At 33.9% G+C, this 22,590-nt stretch overlaps 1 protein-coding gene across 1 annotated transcript in view; it reads left to right on the top strand.

The window, feature by feature from the left end:
- The window catches only part of LMBRD1 (LMBR1 domain containing 1), a 128,534-nt gene extending 106,411 nt beyond the window's left edge, over positions 1-22,123 (top strand). Inside the window, exons 15-16 of the mRNA XM_011975038.1 lie at positions 21,385-21,476; positions 21,656-22,123. Coding sequence (XP_011830428.1) covers positions 21,385-21,476; positions 21,656-21,769 — 206 coding nt within the window. The 3' untranslated portion in view covers positions 21,770-22,123. The remainder of the gene's footprint in view (positions 1-21,384; positions 21,477-21,655) is intronic.
- Positions 22,124-22,590: the final 467 nt, after the last annotated feature.

Below are 22,590 nucleotides of genomic sequence, written 5' to 3'. Positions count from 1 at the left end.
TGATTTTTTTTTCCTTAAAAACATAAAGGAGTTTGGTGGAATCTACAATTTTTAGTACCAAGACCAAAAGTACTTATGACCTAGAACAATTTTTAATTCATCCATGTCTGGTTATTTAATTTAATAATAATAGTATTAGTTATAATAGCAGTTAACTTTAAAGATACACAGTTGTGCTGGGTGCAGTGGCTCAAGCCTGTAATCCCAGCACTTTGGGAGGCCGAGACGGGCGGATCACGAGGTCAGGAGATTGAGACCATTCTGGCTAACACGGTGAAACCCCGTCTTTACTAAAAAATACAAAAAATTAGCCGGGCGAGGTGGCGGGCGCCTGTAGTCCCAGCTACTCAGGAGGCTGAGGCAGGAGAATGGCGTAAACCGGGGAGGCGGAGTTTGCAGTGAGCTGAGATCCGGCCACTGCACTCTAGCCTGGGGACAGAGCGAGACTCTGTCTCCAAAAAAAAAATATATATATATATATACACACACACACACACACACACATATATATATATACAGTTGTTTTCAAGGCACTGTGTTTATTATTATATGTGTACTCTGACAAAAATTCTGTGCTCTTAACCCCTGTGTAGTTTTAGAATATCTTTTTTTTTTTACTATGTGAGTTGTTTAGGTGATTTTTTCTTTGAATGTTATAGTATTCGTTTCTGATTAAGGATTCCTGATTTATTCTTTCAAAATTTGTAAAAATGTTTTCTATGCTTGCCTTCAATGCTTTTATTTTGTGGTAAAGTAATGTGTCAAATATTGTATGTTTCTACATGAATCATTCATGAATACCATTATGAAAAACACAAATTCTGAGGGTTTTTTTTTGTTTTTGAGATGGAGTCTCGCTCTGTTGCCCAGGCTGGAGTACAGTGGCATGATCTTGGCTCACTACAAGCTCCACCTCCCAGGTTCACGCCATTCTCCTGCCTCAGCCTCCTGAGTAGCTGGGACTACAGGCGCCCGCCACCCTGCCCGGCTAATTTTTTGTATTTTTAGTACAGACGGGGTTTCACCATGTTAGCCAAGATGGTTTCGATCTCCTGACCTCGTGATCCGCCCGCCTTGGCCTCCCAAAGTGCTGGGATTATAGGCGTGAGCCACCGCGCCTGGCCAATTCTGAGTTTTTTATAGCAGGGTCAACTATGTAATGTAATAGAGTATTAGGAACAAGTACAAGGTACCAGGGATAGGCCAGAGGAAGACACAATTAACTCTGCCTTGTGGGGATCACTGTGGAGTAGTAGTCAAAAAAGAAACGTTTCAGAAAAGAGATATCAGAGCTACATTTTAAGGTATCTGGTATGCACATCAAGGGAAGGCTGTTCTAGCCAGAAGAATAAAGTGTACAAACAATTACCTTAAATTGCACAGGCGTGTGTTCAAGAACATTGGTTTTGTTTGGGTATTGGAGGGAGGAAGGCAGAGTCATGAGTCAGATCATAAAAGGTTTTAGAAAGTGACGAAAGAGGTAATGAAGTGTTTCAAGCAAGAAAGTAGAAGTTATGATCTGATTTCTTTTCAGTAAGTTAATTATAGCGGTTATAGAGATAATGGATTTGAGAAATTGAGACCAGATTATGGAAATCACTTAGGGGAGGGAGAGCTATCTAAAATAATCCAAGAGAATTGAAAGCCTGATCTGAACAGTGGTCATGAGGGTGTGAAATAAAGAAATTTAAGGAGTAAATTGAAAGAATTTCTGATTAGTTGTAGAGCAATGGTGAGAGAAACAGAAGATTCTAGAATGATACTCCAGTTACTGAGTACTTTGATTAATTTTGGTGTTACCAGCTGAGGTAAAAAATACATTGGGAGGCCAAGGCAGGCGGATCACCTGAGGTCAGGAGTTTGAGATCAGCCTGGCCAACATGGCGAAACTCTGTCTCTACTAAAAATACAAAAACTAGCTGAGTGTGGTGGTACATCCCAGTAATCCCAGCTACTTGGGAGGCTGAGGCAGGAGAATCGCTTGAACCTGGGAGGCGGAAGTTGCAGTGAGCCAAGATTGTGCCACTGCACTCCGACCCAGGCAGGCGACAGGGCAAGACTCTGTCTCAGAAAAAAAAAAAAAAAAAAGTACTGAGATTAGAAAAATTGTAAAAAAATGATTAGTTAACTTGAGATGTCTCAAAATTGTTCAGGTGGAGGTCTCATAAGCAGTTGGGTATACAGTTAGACCTCCATATTCATCGGTTCCAGATCCATAGATTCAACCAACTTTGGGTCAGAAATAATTTGGGAAAAAATAAAATAAAAGGTAACCAAGCAACAATTTAAAAAAAAAACACAAAAAGCAATACAAGTATAACAACTATTCACATAGTATTTACATTGTATTAGTGTTATAAGTAATCTAGAGATAATTTAAAAGATGTGGGATGGTGTGTGTAAGTACATCATTTTATGTAAGGGACTTGAGCATTCGTGGATTTTGTTTTCCAACAGAGTCCTGGAACCAATCCCTCAGGGGTACATGTGAGTTCCTGTATAGGTGAGAAACTGAGAGGGTAAAGAGTGAGAAGAGAATGGACACTGGAACCCAGGATAATCATTGTTTAAGGGCAAGCTGATAAGGAAGGTACAGAGATGAAGGCTGAAAAAAGAGAAAAAATTTAATGTTAGAGATAAAAATTCCTTGAAGAAGATGTGCAGGGTCAAGAACTTTTTTTTTTATTTTAGTTAGGAGAGACTTCAGGGATAATGGGATGGAACTAGTGGAGCAGGAAAGATTGAAGAAAAATGTCAGAAAGGATGAATGATGGACCAATATCATTCAATTCTGGGGGATATGGTATTAAGAATATCCAGGACAGAATGCTTTAGATAGAATGAGGGATATTTCTTTCTGTACATTGCAAAGAAGGAAGCAAGGATATGGCCTCAGATGGTAACTTGTTACTATCTGAGGGTAGACGAGAAGTGGCATATCTGTATAATTGTCTCAACTGGCTATAAAGGATGAGCTCAGGTCATATACTGAGAATTAAGCAGGCTGTGGGGTAGACAGTTAATGAAAGTAGCAAAAGCTTTTGATAGCCTGTGAAGGGGATTAGGAGAGGATCTAACTGAAGGTAAGTTAACGATAGGTAAATATGTCAATGGACAGAGGTGAAATTATCAATTTTATATTTTTATTGAACAAGTCTACACAACTTGTATAATTTTTCTCCATTAGTTCTTAGGTTGTTTGGGGGAAGGAATGGATTGAAGAACTGAAGTAGAATTGGGGATTTAAGGATGGAAAACAAAGGACAAGTTGAGGTTAGAAAATAAACAGTGACCACAGAGTCCAGGATTTGTAGGGAAATAAGGGAAGAGACTAAAACTGAAGGAAAGGATTAAAATAAAGAGATGAGATGGATAAACATCTGATGGGGATAACTTTATTTTGCCTGAAGAAATAATAGTAAAATGTTGTTCGTATAAATAAATACAACAGAATTTTCCAGTTCTACTTAATGATGTTAGTTCAAGATTTTTTACTTTGAAATGTATACGTACATCACAAGTAGGGTCGATAGTTGAAGTGCCTCGGGTTGCCATATAGCTGGATGAAAACAGATTGAAAAATTAGTGTTTAATTGGTTTGTAATTTGGTTTTAACCAAGGAGTCAATGACCTTGAAGATCTAAAATAGATTCTGTTGTTCAAATTGTTACAGTAGTATTGAAATAATAGCCGTAAAACAAATTGTAGTTTCAAAATTATGTTGAACTGATAACGGGGCCTTTAAAATGCCCCGATACTACTGGAGTGAATTTTTTATATTATAGGTCAGTAAGATTTAATCAAATAATACACTTGACTGTAACTTTTTTATGAATCACATTATTTTTCAGTCTAATCTAATTTACAGTAGTTAAAAATGATTCCCTTTGAACTACTGAATATTTTTTCTTAAACATTTTAGTTGACTCATTCTTTGAAATGTTATTTTGCAGTACAAAAGCATACCCTTTAGTTTTACGGGTTTATCTTTCCCAACTTTGTTTTGTTCTGTAGCACATCTCTAAATGTTAAATTTGCCAGTACGTAACTTAGAAGAGGATGGTAGAAATATAACTAAATTTGGGGTGGCAGGGTAGTTTTTTAAGTGAATAATAATGATAGAGACAGATAAGTAGATTAAGACATTGGATTTAGACACACAAGGGTAGGGATGGGGTGGCATCCCTACCCTTAGGGTGAGGGATGGTGAGGGACTTGTATAGCCGTATACACTGTTCTTTACAACATATTTAGTGACAACATTTGACTAGAGTAAATGATATTATAATAAATAACTCATAAGGCATTTGATGTCACCTTTGCAATGTGTCTGTTGCAAGTAACAGAATTTTAGAGAATGATTTTTAGATTTAAAAATTTAAATTTTCAGTGTTATAATGAAAGTTCTTTCTGAGAAGAGTTAATCTCCCTGGAGAGATATTAAAGCAGTAATTTCTAAAAATATGTATGTTGCTGTCTTATTAATATTAAACATATTTTAGACTTTTAAAATTAATATTTTGTTTATATATGAGGCAATCTGACATTTATTCAACATAGAAAATATTGCTGGAATCCTAGTTGTGTTTAAAATGATTAGGTTTCAAATGAGAGTCATTTATCTAAAAATAATTTAAGTACTTTGTGTTTAAAATAATCCGTTAAATAATAGAATAATTTAGTAATAATCCTATAAAGAATGCTATCTTACTATTTTTATGAAGTTCTCTTAAAATGACAGTATTACTTATTTCATCCTGACAGGTAACGCATGGTTTATGTTCAAAGTGAGTCAACTGAGCAAATTAGGAATCAAGTTTTAAATTTTACATGCTGTTACTCCAAGGGGACCTTTACATGTAGACATGTATGTGTAAATGTGAATGCAATATGTAAAACAAATAATTATTTAAAAGACCATGTATATTTGGAAACTATAAATATTTAAGTCAACATAGGAAGATGAAAGACCAATATACCTTAATGGACAAAAATAGAAGACATTGTCAGTACTGGGTTTGATTTTGGGAAAAAGAAAGTACCAGAGAAAACACATGTACAGTACTTACCTTCAAAAAGCATGTAACCTAATGGGCTTGGATAGGAAAATAAATAATTATAATAAGAGAAAAAATAAATGGCAAGCTGTAATGAAATTATAATCAAAATGCAGTGGTAAAGCAAAAGGAGATGGTGATTTATTCTGCCCTGGGGGGCAGTGTAACCTTTCTGTGGACCCAAAAGAGTAAGTTAAATCTGAATGAATGATCAGAAAATAACGTGGATATTTCAAACAGATAAAAAAACCTGCATTAACCAGGCATAAGAACATAAATATATTTGGTATGTTATGATAACAATGAATGATGGCAACATCATTGAATATTTGAAGACTACAGTTAGGGGTGAAGCAAGACAATATGTTTCCAAATGACATTTATAAAAATTCATTAACCTAAATTTTTATTTCTGCTACCCTGCTTAATTATTTTATCTTTGTTATTGTAAACTTGTGTTGTCTTATTTGGACATTAAAGTGACTGGAAATGGAATGATCTCTGTAAATCAAAGTTGATTTTTGTGGTTTTATTCTGATTAAGTATATTTGCTTACTATATATATGTGGAGAGGGGGAGCACGAGAGAGAGTGCCTTAAAAAATAATCACATGACCAATAGGGTTAGGATTTAGCTTGAGGATACCATGTTACTAGGGCAGATAATTAAGACAACTTAGCAAATGCTAAAATGGAAACCTATGTGTTAAACCAAGCTACATGAATTATAAACAAATGAGCAGACAAAATTGAAAGCTAAAGCAGGCTTTTAATTATATATATATATATATATGAAGTACAAAGAGGAAAATAAAATTATTGCAAATAATAATGTAAGAAAGAATAAGTAAAATGTGTATTGATATCTTACATTAAAAAGTAATTGAACTTTAAGTTCTGGAGTAAACAAGGCCGTCATCAAGCGATGATTCAAAGCACAGTCTCTATAAATAAAACTTGCTTACCAAGCTTTCTTTTTATTCTTTTTTTTTTTTTTTTTTTTTTAAAGACGGAGTCTCACACTGTCACCCAGGCTGGAGTGCAGTGGCGTGATCTTGGCTCACTGTAACCTTCGCCTCTCAGGTTCATGCCATTCTCCTGCCTCAGCCTCCTGAGTAGCTGGGACTACAGGCTCCTGCCACCATGCCTGGCTACTTTTTTGTGTTTTTAGTAGAAACAGGGTTTTACCCTGTTAGCCAGGATCGTCTCGATCTCCTGACCTCGTGACCCACCTGCCTTGGCCTCCCGAAGTGCTGGGATTACAGGCATGACACACCGTGCCTGGCCCAAGCTTTCTTTCTATAGATAACTAACAAATTAGCACACTGATTTATTTTCACAGAATCTCAAGTACCTATCCTTCTGAAACCATTTGTCTAAGATGTTATGTAAGTTAAAGAATCCCTTCATTTTTTGTATGAGAGTCTGACTAGATATGGGAATAAAGGCCGTAAAGAGCCACATAAGTTGTAAACAGTTTTAAAAATACAAACTAGAATATTTTTAAAAACTTTAGAAAGATCATCTAGCTAGTTTAATCATTTTTGCAGATGGAGAAACTAGGGCACCAAGAGATAAAAGTTAGACAGTATAAGACTTAGGACTTTTAATGCAAGTGTCTGGATTCCAGTTTTGTTTTTCTTTTTTTTTAAGATTTAACATTTTTGTGTTTTGTTTGAGTGCAAGAAAATGAAACATTATTGCATCATCTGTCCTTTAAATTGTTAAAAAAAAAAAAAAAAAAAAAGGCCATTGCTGCTTTTTAAATATAATGGAAATGGTTGTTTGAAGCCATAAAGGAATGAAAGTCATAGACAATATGAAGAAAAAACAAAGGTCAAAAGGCTAAACGTAGGTTATTGGAGGAGACATAAGAGTTTAGAAGAGGAGAGATAAAAAGAACACTATGGCATTATAATATCCAATAAAGTATCATTTAGAGATCAATAGTGTTGATGCTTTGAAGAGACATTTAGCAACTAGCAAATCTTAAATAGGAAATGCAGTTTTAGTAGAACTGTATGGACTGAAGTAGAGAATTAAGTGAAGAAATTTTTAACTGAGGATAATCCCTTAATGTGGTTTTGGTTTGGGATTTCTTTCTTAAATTTTTGTAGATATATACTAGGTATATATATTTATGGGAGTACACAAGATATTTTGATACAGGCATGCAATAAATAATAATCACACCAGGGCAAATGTGGTGTCCGTTACCTCAAGCATTAATCCTTTAATTGTATTACATAACTAAAAAAAATGGATTGATTTGGGATTTTTTACCACATATTTTAAAATAACCTTTAAAAATCCCACATACCGAATGCCACATGAACTAAAAGCATGAATTTATTACCAAAAGTTGTTTGTAAATCTAATATTTCATATGGAATCTTACTGAACAGCATTCAGGAGATGCCTTGTTGGCTAATTCCTCGAGTCTTTTTGCAAAGTAATTGTATTCTTTATTCCATCTATCTATTGTTTACATTTATGTATTGAGGGAGAACGTAGAGTTTACTTTTGAGCATTTTTGTTTTAGTCATTCATTAAACATCAAGTGGAGATCTTGAGTGGCAATTAAGTTGTATCTGGAGTTCTAGAGAGAAAATATATACTGGATTACTCAGGAATAGATGAGAAGTAAAGTTGTGAGACTGGATGAGAGATCACCAAGAAAATGAGTATAAATAGATTTGCAAAGATCTGTGTTAGAATTATCAACACAGATTAAGACCCAACCAACTGAAGGAAAGGAATAAGATCAGCTCAAAATATTGGCAGAGGACAAGAACTAGTTGTTTTTCTTTTTTTTTTTTAAAAAAAAAAAAGACAATCAATGAATGAAACCTTCACATTACATTATATGCTAATACTATTCTCCTATATAAGGGGCTTGAGTATCGTGGATTTTGGTGTCTTAGGGTGAGGGTGGGAGGGTGGTTCCTGGAACCAGTCCCCTGTGGATATTAAGGGACTATTGTAAATTTACTGCCTTCTCTCTGGTTATTTTTCAGATTTACCTGTCTACTCCAGCATATTATTGCCGAGTACCAGATTTAATTTTAGCAATTCATATTAAAGTCTAAAACGTTTTTAAAGCTGATCAATAAATTTTAAAAGCTTTTTAATTCCATAAAATGGGGGGAGTTGGCACCAATATAATATTACTATGATGAACAATTCTGGGGCAGGAATATTTCCATGCCTATATGCTAAAGAATACTTAGAACAAGCAAACATAGTTGTATGCTTGCTTTAGGAAATTCTCACTCATGATGGTGAAACAACTAAAATAGCTTATTTATCAAGACTGATTTCCCAAAAAGACTTGCTTCAGGACTTCCCATTTCATCATCGTTACCAAACCAAAACTATTTTGTCAGTTCTAACCAGGTCCTCACCTTGAAAAACGTTGATTAAAGCCCACCCAACCCTAAAACCTTATAAATATCCTTCTCTGTCTTTCCTCTTCATGTTCTTCCTCACTGAAGTTAGTCTGCTAAACTTAGCTTTGCTAGATCAGTGAGGTTTACACTACATAAGCTAGTTATGCTGAATAATATAAGGGGAAGAAATCAAGAATTCAGAATCTTACATTTCTATTCTTATTTTTTAACTGTTTGCTAGTTTATCTGTATGGACATGCATGTATGACCAAGCTATGAAACCTCCATTCTTAGATTGAACTTCTTTCCTTCTCGCCTCCATTTATTTTTCTCATCTACCACCACCCCCAGTCATGGGATAGGGATAGTTGTCCTATTCCTTTCTGTCTCCTAAAGTAGTTTACCCTGATAGAAGTCTTGAAACCAGATTCTTATTTTGTCTCATTTTAGTAGCTAGTATCCAAATCCCACCAAGTTTACATAAGAAATAGCAAAACAAAAGGAACCAACTGGGTATTTATCTATCAATGAAGATACTTTAAATAGCAATACGCACAAGGTAATGATACAACTTTGTATGTTTTGACATAGAAAAGTAAACACTGTGATGGTAGGTGAAAGAGTGTATATATATTACCTCATTTTTAAATGCTTTCATGCATAAACAAAATCTAAAAGTCTGTGTGCCTCAGGAAAGAAGTAGATAATCACTTTATTTTTTTTTAAATAAATATCTTTTATTACCTCTGCAATAAAAAGTATTACACATTTTTAAAGATGAAACAATGAGAGAGACAGCAATGACATACATCTGTCAAGTAGATGCTGATTTCAGAGAAGACTTTTTTCCCAGTTTGTTGAAAAGTATGAGTAAAAAAGGTAGTTACTGAAACTTTTAAAAAATTAAATTCTTAATGTCTTGGTACCATCTTTTCCCAGAATATGGAATATATCTTTCTACTTGAACTTCTGAGATTCCTAAAGCAATACTGTTTAAACACTTACATTGTCACTAACAATGTATTTAAGTGAGAAAAAAAAAAAAAAATCTCTGCCCTTCAAACTTTGGCCTGTGAGCTAAATAAATACAAATACATAAAGAATGTGTCTTGCCAGAGAGGCTTACTTTTGTTTAAAACTGACATTATTAAAAGAATTACTACACTAGTTGATACCTAATGTTGGATTTATCCAATTAAAGTTAAAATGTTCATGTTAAGAACAGCCAGTTTTAACAGGCTAAAATGAAGCTGGTCAAGCAATTTCACTAGAAACTAAGTCTTAAAGGGTGAAATAAAAAGTGACACTGATGCTTTGTGATGACAGTCTCCTAATATCTTCGTTAGTATCTTCTGTGGTGCTGTGAGCCTAGTGGTAGTCCCTAAATATAATGCAAAATGAAAATGGTGCTAGATTGCTCCTGTCTTAATTTAAAAAGCAGATTTGAATATGGACTATCAACTTCACACTTCCTACCCCATATTAAGCTTTTTCTGAAAGTGTATAGCTAAGAAGATAACCCTCTTCAGGAGAATGTAGGTCATCTGGTTCTTTAGACGGAAGAACATGGGGCAGAGACCTTTAAGAAAAACTATGTGGTCCTTTTGTTTTATAGTCTGAAAATTTGGTAGTGAGGATGAGAAAGTTAAGGATAGTTAGATTTAGCTTTAAAGATTAATATAAGTCATCAACTCTACTAGAATTTTGATAATTTTGATAGCTTTATTTAGAAAGTTACCATCTTTGTGTAATATAATATTAAGTAATGACTGTGTTGCACTTCAGTCACCTTTCTAATATATTGACATATCTTTAGTAATACGGAGAACCACAATCCTGTTAGTCATGAAATTCTAAGATAAATTTGTAAATGTCTTAATTTCCAATATTACATAGGTCATTTAATTTTACTTATCTGTTATTCCTGTGCTTTGTCATTTAACAAATATTTATTGATGTCTGCTATGTGCCAGGTACTGTTCTAGGTGCTAGGGATACAGCAGTGAACAAAACGCTCTAGTATCCCTGTCCCCATGGAGCTTATTTAATATAAGGAGACAGACAAATAAATAAGTCAGGTGATAAGCATTATGGAGAAAAATAAAGTGCCAAAGGAGATTAAGTGGTGTTCAGAAGGAGGAATGGTTTGAAATTTTAGGTACAGGAGAAAGGGAATTCTTACTGGGAAGGTGACATGACTTTAAAGAAGTGAGGAGCCAACACAGTATCTGGGGAGGAGTATTCTAGATAGTGTTAACAGCAAGTGCACAGCAGGAGTATGCTTGAAGAGGCAGAGGAATAGCAAGCAGATAATTTTAAGGATGTCAGCTTTTACTTTCAGATGAAAAGTATCTGGAAGATCGTGAACAGAGGAACGGCATGATGTGACGTATGTTCTTACAGGATCACTCTGACTACTGTGTTGCATATAGACCAAGGCTTGGAAACTTTTTTTCTGTAAATAGCCAGATAGTAAATATTTCAGGCTTTGTGGGTCATGTAGTAGTCTATGATAACCACTCAGCTCCACTATTGCAACATGAAAACTGCCATAAACATTACTTAAGGGATGGCTATAGCTCTGTTTCAATAAAACTTAAAATTGATAGGCTTGATTTGCCCTGTGTGTCATAGTTTGCCTACCTCTGATACAGACCACAATGAGACAAGGGTAAAAGCAGGCTGACAGGAGGCTTTTGCAATAATCCAAGGGAGAGCTTATGGTGGTAGTGACAGTGGCAAAAAGTGGTCAGAATCTGGATGTATTTTGAAGGTAGAGCCAATAGTATTTGCTTGGTAGAGAGTTGGAGAGAGACATCAAGAGAAGGGAGTCAGGGGTGATGCCCATATTTTTAAGAGTTTTAATTAGAAAGTATTTGTTTAATATTTCACATTCTAATTTTGATAATATCTGTAATAATTATCTTTAAAATTTATGTGTACCTATTAAGGTTATACATTTCTTTTTTCCTTTGGGCCTATTTGAGTTCGTTTTGTTCTGGGTATTCCTTCGTAGAGAACTAATAGTGTAACCTATGAAGTTCTGAGCACCGCCACTGGTTACTGAACATTATCTCATTAGGCTTCCCTTATGGATGAAAGCGTGTGTGTAGCTGTGATGTGGTATGTAGGTTAGGGTGTTCCCTTAAGGCCAAGGAAGAAAAAATAAAGATGCTACCTGTTAGCTGTGTATGGGAAGCTCTGAATGAGAATTATTAATCATGTAAAACTAATATAAAGAACTTTGCTTTATTTTGGTAATGTATTTATAAGAATGTTTATAATGAATAGCTCTTGGGGAAGATAGTACAAACTATTAGATAAGGACTTTGGCCTACACTGACTTAAGTATTTCATATACTACCACATTCTTCAAAGTAGTTATTTGCTTCTTCTCCACCCCTAATCAGTTACTAAGAGCTGCAGAGTTTTTTGTTTTGTTTTGTTTTGTTGTGTTGTGTTTGCCATAATGACCCTCACATCCCATTTTCATCATGTCTCACTTAAATTATTCTACCTTTTAGTGATTTTACCTTAACTTAGAGTAAAAGAAAGGTTATCAAACTTTTGCATGCATCAAAATCACTTGGAAGATTTGTGAAACCAAGATTGCAAAGTTGTATGTGTGTTTTTGTTTGTTTGTTTGTTTTTGAGACGGAGTCTCACTCTTGTTGCCTAGGCTGGAGTGCACTGACGTGATCTCGGCTCACTGCAGCTTCTGCCTCCCGGGTTCCAGCGATTCTCCTGCCTCAGCCTCCTGAGTAGCTGGGATTACAGGCATGTGCCACCACGCCTGGCTAATTTTTGTATTTTTAGTAGTGACAGGGTTTTACCATGTTGCCAGGCTGGTCCTGAACTCCTGACCTCAGGTGATCCGCCCACCTCAGCCTCCCAAAGTGCTGGGGTTACAGGCATGAGCCACCATGCCTGACCCAAAGTTTTTGATGTAGTGCATTTGAGGTGGGACCCTAGAATTTTCTGGTCTGGGAACCACACTGTGGAAACCACTCTTCCAAAGTACTCTGATAATGCCATTTCTCTAGTAAAAACTGTAAAAACTCACATCATCTGATAAATTCAGTCTAGGATTTAAGGACTACTATTATTTAACCCTTACAAGTCTCTAGCTTTTTTTCATACATGTTCTGGACATGGCCAGATTCTGATCTACCTTTGCTTTTCAATGATTTATTTTTGAAATATCACAAGAAGTCTTTGCCCTACCCCTCCCATTTTCATCAGTCAGAATCCTGATCTTCTTACAAGGTTAATTTCTAACTCAACCTTCTTTTTTGAATCTCCAAACGTGTGTGCTCTCTTTTTTCCTCGGAATTCCCATAGCACATACACTTTTTATAAGATTACCTTATTCTCTCTCAATGTATAGTCTTTATATATCTTATCTCTATTCTACCTTTTTATAGAAATGTAAGTTCCTTGAGGATAAGAAAATATATCTTTGTCTCCCTTAAACATTTGTAGAATTGAACCACTTTTTAAAATTTGTTCCTTTGTCTTTTCTCTTTTTAAATAGTATTATTAAAGTAACATAAGATGTTAGTATGCCTAATATTTTCTAGCTTCTTGCTCACTTTATCTATTGGATGAAACCCATTGTATTAACCTGAAGACTTCCTTCTGGGAACCTACTGACTTCCTGTTTTTATTTGGATTAATTCCTTTCTGATTCTGCTGCTCAGCTTTACAAATCATAATTATATATAATAATGCTACAGTTTCTATCCATTAGACTTCTGATGCATTGTAAATCATATCTTCTTTTTTGGTGAATTCTCCCAAGCCCTTTGTTTTACTAGGGTAAAAATTAAAATTCTTTATATGAAATACATATCTGAAAAGTACTCATATATCTGAAAAGTATTCTGTCCTCATAATTAATGGATAGTTTGGTTGTGCTTAGAATTCTACATGAGAAGTCATTTCCTCTTAGAACTTTAAAGGCATTATATTATCTTCTACTTTCGTTTTAACTGGTAAGAAATCTAATGCCAATTTATTTTTTCTTCTGAAGCTACTTTATGGTTTCTTTCTATTTTCTCTTTTCTCCTTGGGGAATTCTTTTTTATTATTTATTGAATATCTTCAGTTGATCGTTTGTATTATCTCATTTTCATATTTTCTGCCTACCATTTGCTCTATATTCTTTGGTATGTATTCAGCTTTGTCAACCATATTATGAATTTTAATTTCATATAATAAAATGTTATTTTCCCTGAGTATTTTGTTGTTCTGATTGTTCTTTTCAAGCATCCTTATTTTATGGATGTAATATCTTTAATACCTGAAGATACTAAACATTTTTCTTAATGGTTTCCTTTAAGTAAAATTATAATTTTGGTTATCCTAGTACAGTTATTTATCTTGTTTTCTTTTTCCCTCATGCTAATAGTTTTCTACATATATTTGATGATCTGTTCACATTTATGCCAACTTGTATTTAAATGTCAGGAACTGGGAAACCTCATTGCTGGTAACTCTGTGCATGCGTCTAGGACCTCTTGATCCTCATATTTTAAAATAAATGGGAGGAAAACCATCTGTTTTACTGGAGACCTTTTAAATGTGGCCTTCCATCTTCCAGATTATGGTTGGAACCTCTCATCAGCTGATGGTTCTACTTCCATTCTCTTTGCTGATAAAGGATTGCTCCTGGCTTTATTCCTATACTAGAACGGTAATGAGGTCCTGAGAAGATTAAGAAACAAATGACTGTGCTAAGTCTGTTATCTTGAGCCAGAAAGCTGTGTTTTCAACAGGTTAAAATTGGTTTTTTGTGGTTAAATACTATACATTTCTGGTCTTTTATTTGACAATAAGTTTGTGTTGATAACCTCATTTGATTTGATTGTAGTAAACCCATAAGATGTGTAGCACAATAGTAGAGTGATGAGATAGAATTATTTCTAAGAAGTGCCATACTTTGGTCTCCAGCATCTGTATTTAACTTCATATAACTGAACAAAGAACAGCCCAAGAATCTAATGTCACCCAAATGGCAGCTTATTAATTTACCATAGAAAGTTTAGCTATTAAATAAACTAGATGATCAGGGTTAGTGAATTATCACCAGAGAGAAAGAATTTGCATGGAAAATCAAATGTATAGTCATACAATATCTAGGTAAACATGAAGTTAGAAAGAGGGCCTCAGTGATCTTATTGACTGGTATCTAGCTGAGATAGCCTGATGTATTGTGTCTGTTGTCAAGCAAGATTGTGATACAGACTGGAAAATTGAGTATTCATCAGAGCATCATTTTTCTTGGATGTTGCTGGAGATCCAGAAAGTCTCCTGATGTTGAGGTTCTTTTCCTGGGTGACATTGCAATTGTGTTGATAGAAGTTGAATAAAATAGTATAGAAAAATTAATTAGCTGTGTGCTTTCTCAGTTCTCCAGTATCTGCAGCAAAGCCAACCTAAATAATTTTGTGAAACTTCTCAGCTACTCACAGATTATTGCTTAAGGTGGCTAACTCTGAAAACATCAATCTAATCTTTTCTTTCAAATGCAGATTTCTCTCTGAATTCCCAGAAATTTGATCTAGCACCATATACCACACATATCTGTATGTCACTTACAAAGAAACTGATATTTAGAAGCTAAATGAATTACCTCAAGGAGACATCTCATAGTATATTAGTGTCAGACTCAACTAAATCTCAGTTTTCTATCTTTAACTTTAATATTTTCTTGTATATCCATTTAAACTACTTTTATCAAAAGATAAAGTAATAGAAGACGATTACTTTATATCTGACTATCCTTGGACAATTACAACCAGCAGCTAGTAAGTCTCAGTAATTTAGAGTTCACTGATACAGATTGTGATTATACAATTTCTACATTTTATATGCTAATACTTACCTGTACTCCCTTTTAATGAGTGTTATATGGCCAATTAGTAATAAAATGAAATTAGTAACATCCTTTCTTAAAAGGCAAATATATATTTTAGCACCTTGGAAATGCTTTAAGCTTACTTAAATATAACCAGAGCTCAACACAAACTATACTAGTTCTTAAAAATGGTTACTCTGAAACTTATTCTTAAGCGCAAAACATTTGGCAAATATCTTTATTAGCCTGATACAGTTTGTGTATTCTTAAAGTATAAGAAAACTGTGTCCTTCAAAATTTCTGTGAGTTTTGACATTCATCAGTTCTCTTCCCCTTTACCTACATCTCCCAGTGAGATTTAACAAAACACTGATTTAACTATATACCACTTGTTAAATTTTAATATAAATATACAACTTTGGTTTTTATTATATATTTTCATTTTTTCTGCCTTCCCATTTATTTGGATGTATTTCATTAGTGTCCTAAAACTTTTTACGTGTATGTATTCCATCTGACAGTAAAACATTAGGATTTTACATCCTAAAAATTTCTCAGATCCCAACTTTTTTCTTCCCATCCCTGAGCTCATTTTTCCAGTTGTGTAGTCTTCTAACTTGGTAAACCTCTTTCTGCTTACAGTCTCCTCTTCTAGTTTGTACTCCACTCATGTTATTCTTTCTTAAAACCATTTGATAAATAATTTCAAATCATATCACAATAAAATCCAAGCTCCTTACCCTGTATACAGTTAAGATATATATGTTCATTATAAATATTCAATAGTAGCAAGACCCTAATCAGGAACCAGTTGGCACACTCATGGGCAACCAAGAGCTATGAAGTAGCTTCTAAATAGTCCAGGCTTCTAACAGATTTTTTGGTCACTAGTCAAATAATGCTTGTTTTAAAATTATTCTCCGTGTTACATGAGTTTTCTCAAATGTCTTCTATATATATATGCACACATATGTAACATAAATCTTTGTTTTGTAAAATGCAAATATAGAGTAATTAATTGTAAATTGATTTCAAGTGAAGTTTTAACATGATGACTCAGTTGTGGCTTAAACAGTAAATGTTTTTAAAATATATATTTAAAATAAAAGGTATTATTTATTCTCCTTAACCAAAGTTATCTTAGTGGCAATCAAGATGCATTAAAAGTGACATAACAAAGGAAACAGGAAATATATAATATAAAATTTATCAGGTAAATCCTTAAAGACTGCTGTTAAATTACAAAAAATAATGGTGTACTTGCATTTCCTATTATTTCTCTGTTTGATGATATGTGAGAAGAGATGAAGGAATGGTGGTAGTAGCAGGATTCAAAAGTCTTTTGACTTTATTCGTATGCTTCAGATGCCCCTTTTGGCCCTTTTAATTCTTATTATTTTTGTATGGCCACTTTCTCATCAGAAAAAAAATTATCTGAGCCTCCCTCCCCCGTGTATAGTTTTCATTGTTAGCATCTAATCTTTAGTTTAATTGGAAGTTTAATCTTTAATTCAATTATATGTTCTTTTGAAGAAGAACAGTCAGAAGTTTCTGGAATACTCCTGATTTTAGAACACAATTCCTAAATGAAATATCCAACAATATAAATTTACTTTGAAGGTAAAACCAAATTCAGAACCTTTATTGTGATTTTCTTAGTTGGATAATTGTAGAAAGAAATCTATAGATATCCTAGATATCTGTGATTCAGGTGAGCAGCTGGAAGATAGCAGATGGTGAAGAACGGCACTCCCCTCCATTTATTCAGTGTGAAATCATCACTTGAATAGGAAATATATGTGTGTGTCTTATTAGCAAAAATTTTTATATGGGTATATCCCAGTTAATAGAAATAAAATGATATATATGGACAAAGATGAATCTAAAGAGCTTTTACTTATTGTATGTGTGAATTTTTAACCTATCATTTTCCAACAACAATGCAGAATGATGGTACCTTTTTATGGTATTTTAAAAGGCTTGTGTCGAAGTCCACAACCTTTAAAACAGGTAAACATGTAAAATAATGTGATCAAAAAAATGTTGAAGATATGGTTTTGGTGGTGGGCAAGAGTCAGAGAGTATAAGCCAATTTAAAATATCACTAAGTGGATTATTAGATGTCTGGAGAAGAATGATTTGATTTATCTTGCTTCTGCCAGTTCAGTCTCTGTTTTGTTAGCCCTGTTCTGGCCCTGAAATTTCTAATTTAGTCAAGTTCTGACTCCCAAAATATCTTTAAGTATGGAAATGAGTAATAGAACTTTTATTTTTTAAGTTGAGTTTTTCACAGGCTTATACTTGTAAATTGAAGCTAAAGTAATACTTAAACCATGAATGATACCATTCTTGTTTTTAAAATAATTATGAAAAGGCATTTTTTTGGGTAGCTCCAAGCCTGTCCCACTCTTCATTTTTGAAACATTCAAATTGGTTATTTAAAGGTATATTACTATGTAGCAGTGTATCCTGATACTGATAATACAAATTTGAATTTTGCCAAATCCATTTGTGTCTGTTTCAGCTGTAGAGACAGAAAAATAATGGGCATACACAGAGTAGTCATGATATTAGTGACTAACCAAATATTTTCCTACTATTGGACATGAATGTCTGAAATCTTAAGACTTGCAACCATTTGAGCAACTCTTCACAATTGTTCTCTATACCTTGCAGAGGAAAAAGGAAGAAAATTAATATTAAGCACTACTTTGCATGGGGCTTTTGATATATATGTGTCATATGATCTTTATAGGAATTCTGTGGGGAAAGATGGTGATATCCCCTTTTTATAAGTCCACAGGCTCCACAGTTCAGATCTGCCTGTACACATGGCAAAAAAGTGACCAAATGCTATTCACCTCCAAGTCTGTCAGAGTCCGGAGCCTGGGCTCTTCGTTCACCATGCTAGACATTTTAGTTATGCTTTAATTTCAATATATATTCAGTTTTGTCATTTTTATACCCTTGGAATCTTGTCAGATTTTAATTTTTAAAAATTAGAAAATGGGCTATTTAACAATATGAATTTTAAATAAAATATCTGCTTTTAAATTTATTTTACGTCAACAGTCATGGAATTTGAATACTCCAGTGGTACTTCAGGATACTCAGTATACCTACTGAAAAAAATGACAAATTGAATAGCTGTATCACTGTGAAGTAAGTTCTATAATAAAAGAATAAAATGTGGTGGGAGCACAAAGTAAATGACAAATAAATTTTCTATCTAGGAGTCTCTGCTGTGAGTCTGAACTCCCAGCACCTAGTGTAAAGTTGTAATCATCTATGGTAACTATAGGAGACAGAAGTATGTTCAGCTAATGCTGCTTAAAGGCTATCTAGTTTTCTTAGAAAACTGTGAATATTCCTTCTAGACTTTTCTGTTGATAAAGAGAAGAAAGACTCTGAAGGGAGCCTTTGGGGTATCAATAGACAGGAATTAGATTAGTAGTCCTTGCTCCTAAAAGGAAGAGGTTGCTTCTTTATTAAACTGTGTTTTTTGTTTTTGTTTTTACCAGAAAGAGACAGGTTTGTTCAGTTTAGTATTGAGCAATTCAGAAGTAAATGTTGAAGTACAGTGGAAGGGTTTAGAGTAGATAAAATTTAGATTATCTGAATCTTTACATAACATATCTGAAGCTTTATGTAACAAGTATTGTATGTTTATAAAATACAACTTTAATGCTATTTTTAGAAAACCATGTGATAGGAACAAAAAAAGTGTTATTAGATCCCTTATGTAATAAGCTGGACTGTGTAGCCCTCAGCTCAATTTTATGTTTTGAGAGAAAATAACACTTATTGCAGCTGAGAAGAGAGCTCAGAAAAATAGAAATAAACGTTGTATTTTCTTGATTAGCAATAGGATATGAGATTGGTCTCCTAATTGCATGTAGGATCTTTTTGCCATTGTCCATTTTGAATACAAATATGCAGAAATTATAATTTATTTTGTAATTAACAGACTGAAAAGAAATTGCTTTGTAAGATAAGGACTTTCTTCTGTAAACATAAAGGGCTTCTGAAATTTGTGAGGTTGGTATCCTCTATTAGGTGCAGCATATATAATTTTTCACTCAATTACATAATATAGTTGACCCTTGAACAACACGAGTTTGAACTGCATGGGTTCACTTATGCTGGATTTTTTTTCAATAAAAGTTGCAGTTGCCTCTCCTGCCTTCTATTCTGCTTCCTTCACTTCTTCCACCTCTGCCACCTGAGACAGCAAGACCAACCCGTCCTCTTCCCCATCTTTCCCCTCCTCCTCAGCCAATTCAATGTAAAGAGAATGAGGATAAAGACCTTTATGATAATATACTTCCACTTAATGAATAGTAAATATATTTTCACTTTTTATGATTTTCTGAATAACATTTTCTTTTCTCTAGCTTACTTTATTGTAAGATCACAGTATGTAATACACTTAACATACAAAATATGTGTCAATCAATAGTTCGTGTTATCAGTAAGGCCTCCAGAAAACACCAGGCTATTTAGTAGTTACATTTTGGAGGAGTCAAAAGTTATATGTGGATTTTTGACTGTGTGTGGTGGTTAGCACCTCTAACCTGTTTTGTTTGAGGGTCAACTGTATTATGTTGCCACAGGCCTTTCTGAATGGCTTGAATAAATGTTTCCTGAGACATCATTTACTAGATACGTGTCAATATGTGTAGATGACTTTGTAACTAATGGAAATAATGTATTTGTACGAAACTATTATAGGGTTTACACAAATATCAAATAACCAGTCTGCTACTTTCTCTTTAAGAGTTACATTTTATTTGAAGGGGAAAAATATATGATTTATTTTTAATTACAGCTGTAATGCTATCTAAAGTTCAAACAGGAATCACATCAGTAAATAGTGATTTTCTTATTTCTTTATAAGAAGTAATCATCCATTCAATAGAAGTCATAAAAAGATAAAAGCTGAAAGAAACCTCTCAAGCTTTAGCTGCAGTGAGAATTGGTTTCTTAGAAAAGTGTGTTGGGGATGAGAAAATGATAGCACACACTGTAACATGTTAAGTACTTTGAACTGAAGGATATTGGAAGAGCCCCAGAAGCAAAGTATCCTTTCAACCTTCCCTTGCCCTTCTTTCTTCTGTTCCCCTTTCTCTCCCAAGCAGACCATAGAAACTAGAATTTCTCTTCCCCCAACCATGTCATAGAAATTAGAACTCCACTTTCCCAAAGCCAGCCATAAACCTAGAAATATTATTCTAACCTTCTCCTGCCTTTCTGTGTAGGGGCTGGCCATAAAGAAATTCTATGACCTACCTTGTCTGATAGTAGGTCGTAAGACCCTCATTCCAGAAGGAGTTCTGCCCTGTACCTTGAAGGAGGGGATGCTATGTAAAAGACCAAGAAGAATCTGAACATACAGACCTTGCTGGCTTTCCTCCCTCAGTCTGTTACCATTCACTTATACACTTTTGTCCAATTACTCTCTATTCTTAGCTCTCCATTCTTCATTGACTAAGCATGAAAATACAGTGTTCCCCTGAGTCTTCATTTCTGAAGCCTCGTATGTCATGAAAAACTGATTAAATAAATTTGTTATGCTTTCCTCTTGTTAACCTGTCTTCTGTTATAGGAGTGTTGGCCATGAAACTTACAGTGGGTGAGGAAAGGTATTAGACCTTTCTGCTCCTACAAGTGCAACTTAATACTAACCACATCTGATTACTTTGTTCTTTTTTCTTGATGTTCATCAGGAAAACTTTTTTTTGTTTTAGGATATGTCTGACACTCCAAGTAAAAATGATTCTTCTATTTCCAATAAAGCAGACTAGCCAAAATAATTTTTTTATACTTAAGATCTGGATTGCATTGGTGGCATTCATTTTTTTTTTTAAATATGTCATATTAGTTGGCAGTTTTTAACACTACATTAAGGTGGTTGAAAGAGTGGGCTTTGGAGAGAGACCTAAGTTTCAGTCCCATCTCTGATACTTGTTAGCCATATGATCTTGGTCATTAGCTTTGGTTAATAATCTTTTAGAGAAAGTATTAATCATCAGTTTTATAAAAGAACCTATTTCACCATAGTCTTTTATTTGCTTTTACAGATCAGTGTACTGTTACCCGGACATACCTATTCCTTCACAAGTTCTGGTTCTTCAGTGCTGCTTACTATTTTGGTAACTGGGCCTTTCTTGGGGTAAGTACAGATAGCCCAGGCATGATTTCACCTTCTTTTATAAATTATAGTTAAATGTGTAAACTTTTTGTATCTTAGTAGTCCATTTGTATCATAGTACTGTCATTGAATTTTTAAAGCATTACTTTCCAAATGATTTTAAATTTGAAAAGTAACACATAGTTTATTTAAATTTACAGGTATTCTTAATTGGATTAATTGTATCCTGTTGTAAAGGGAAGAAATCGGTTATTGAAGGAGTAGACGAAGATTCAGACATAAGTGATGATGAGCCCTCTGTTTATTCTGTTTGACAGCCTTCTCTGTCTTAAAGGTTTTATAACGCTGACTGAATATCTGTTATGCATTTTTAAAGTGTTAGACTGACATTAGGATGAGCTAACTAGCTTTCATCAAAAATGGGAGCATGGCTATAAAACAACTATATTTTATTATATGTTTTCAGAAGTAACATTGTATCATAGATTAACATTTTAAATTACCATAATAATGCTATGTAAATATAAAACTACTGGCTTTGTGAGGGAATGTTTGTGCAAAATTTTTTCCTCTAATGTATAATAGTGTTTAATTAAAAATCTTCCAGAATTAATATTCCCTTTTGTCACTTTTTAAAAACATAATACATCATTTGTATCTGTGCCTTAGGTTCTCCAGAGTGATGTGGAATTTTAAAGTGTCTCTCTCTGATTGCCTCCAAATAAAATTTACAATATAGCTGATGAATGTTACTCCCATATGCAACTTGTTTTCAGTTTTCTGCCTAAAATCTTTAGCACCACTCAAGTAGATTTCATGAAAAGATTTCAAACTCTCCTTAGTGCTACAAGAGCATGGCATTCCAAGATGTGTTATATTGTTCAAATGTCAGTCCATTAGATATCTTACAACCTCTACAGTATTTAAGGCATACATATTGTTATTGGTAGCTTTTGTTTTGTATCTGACCTCAAAATTTGTATTCCAATATAAATGGGGTATTGTCAAGAATAATCCTGAAAAAATCAGTTTATGGATTAAGATAGATGGCATCATATTTTGGTTTTAGAGATACTTTTTCATTCTAAAGATTTGAAATTTGCAAAAGATATAATGAAAGCTGTATGACATCAGG

Source organism: Mandrillus leucophaeus, unplaced genomic scaffold (genome assembly GCF_000951045.1).
Source record: "Mandrillus leucophaeus isolate KB7577 unplaced genomic scaffold, Mleu.le_1.0 Scaffold1505, whole genome shotgun sequence".
Taxonomy (NCBI): Eukaryota; Metazoa; Chordata; class Mammalia; order Primates; family Cercopithecidae; genus Mandrillus; species Mandrillus leucophaeus.
Note: the sequence above shows the minus strand (reverse complement) of the source record. Positions and strands in the feature narration are given on the sequence as shown.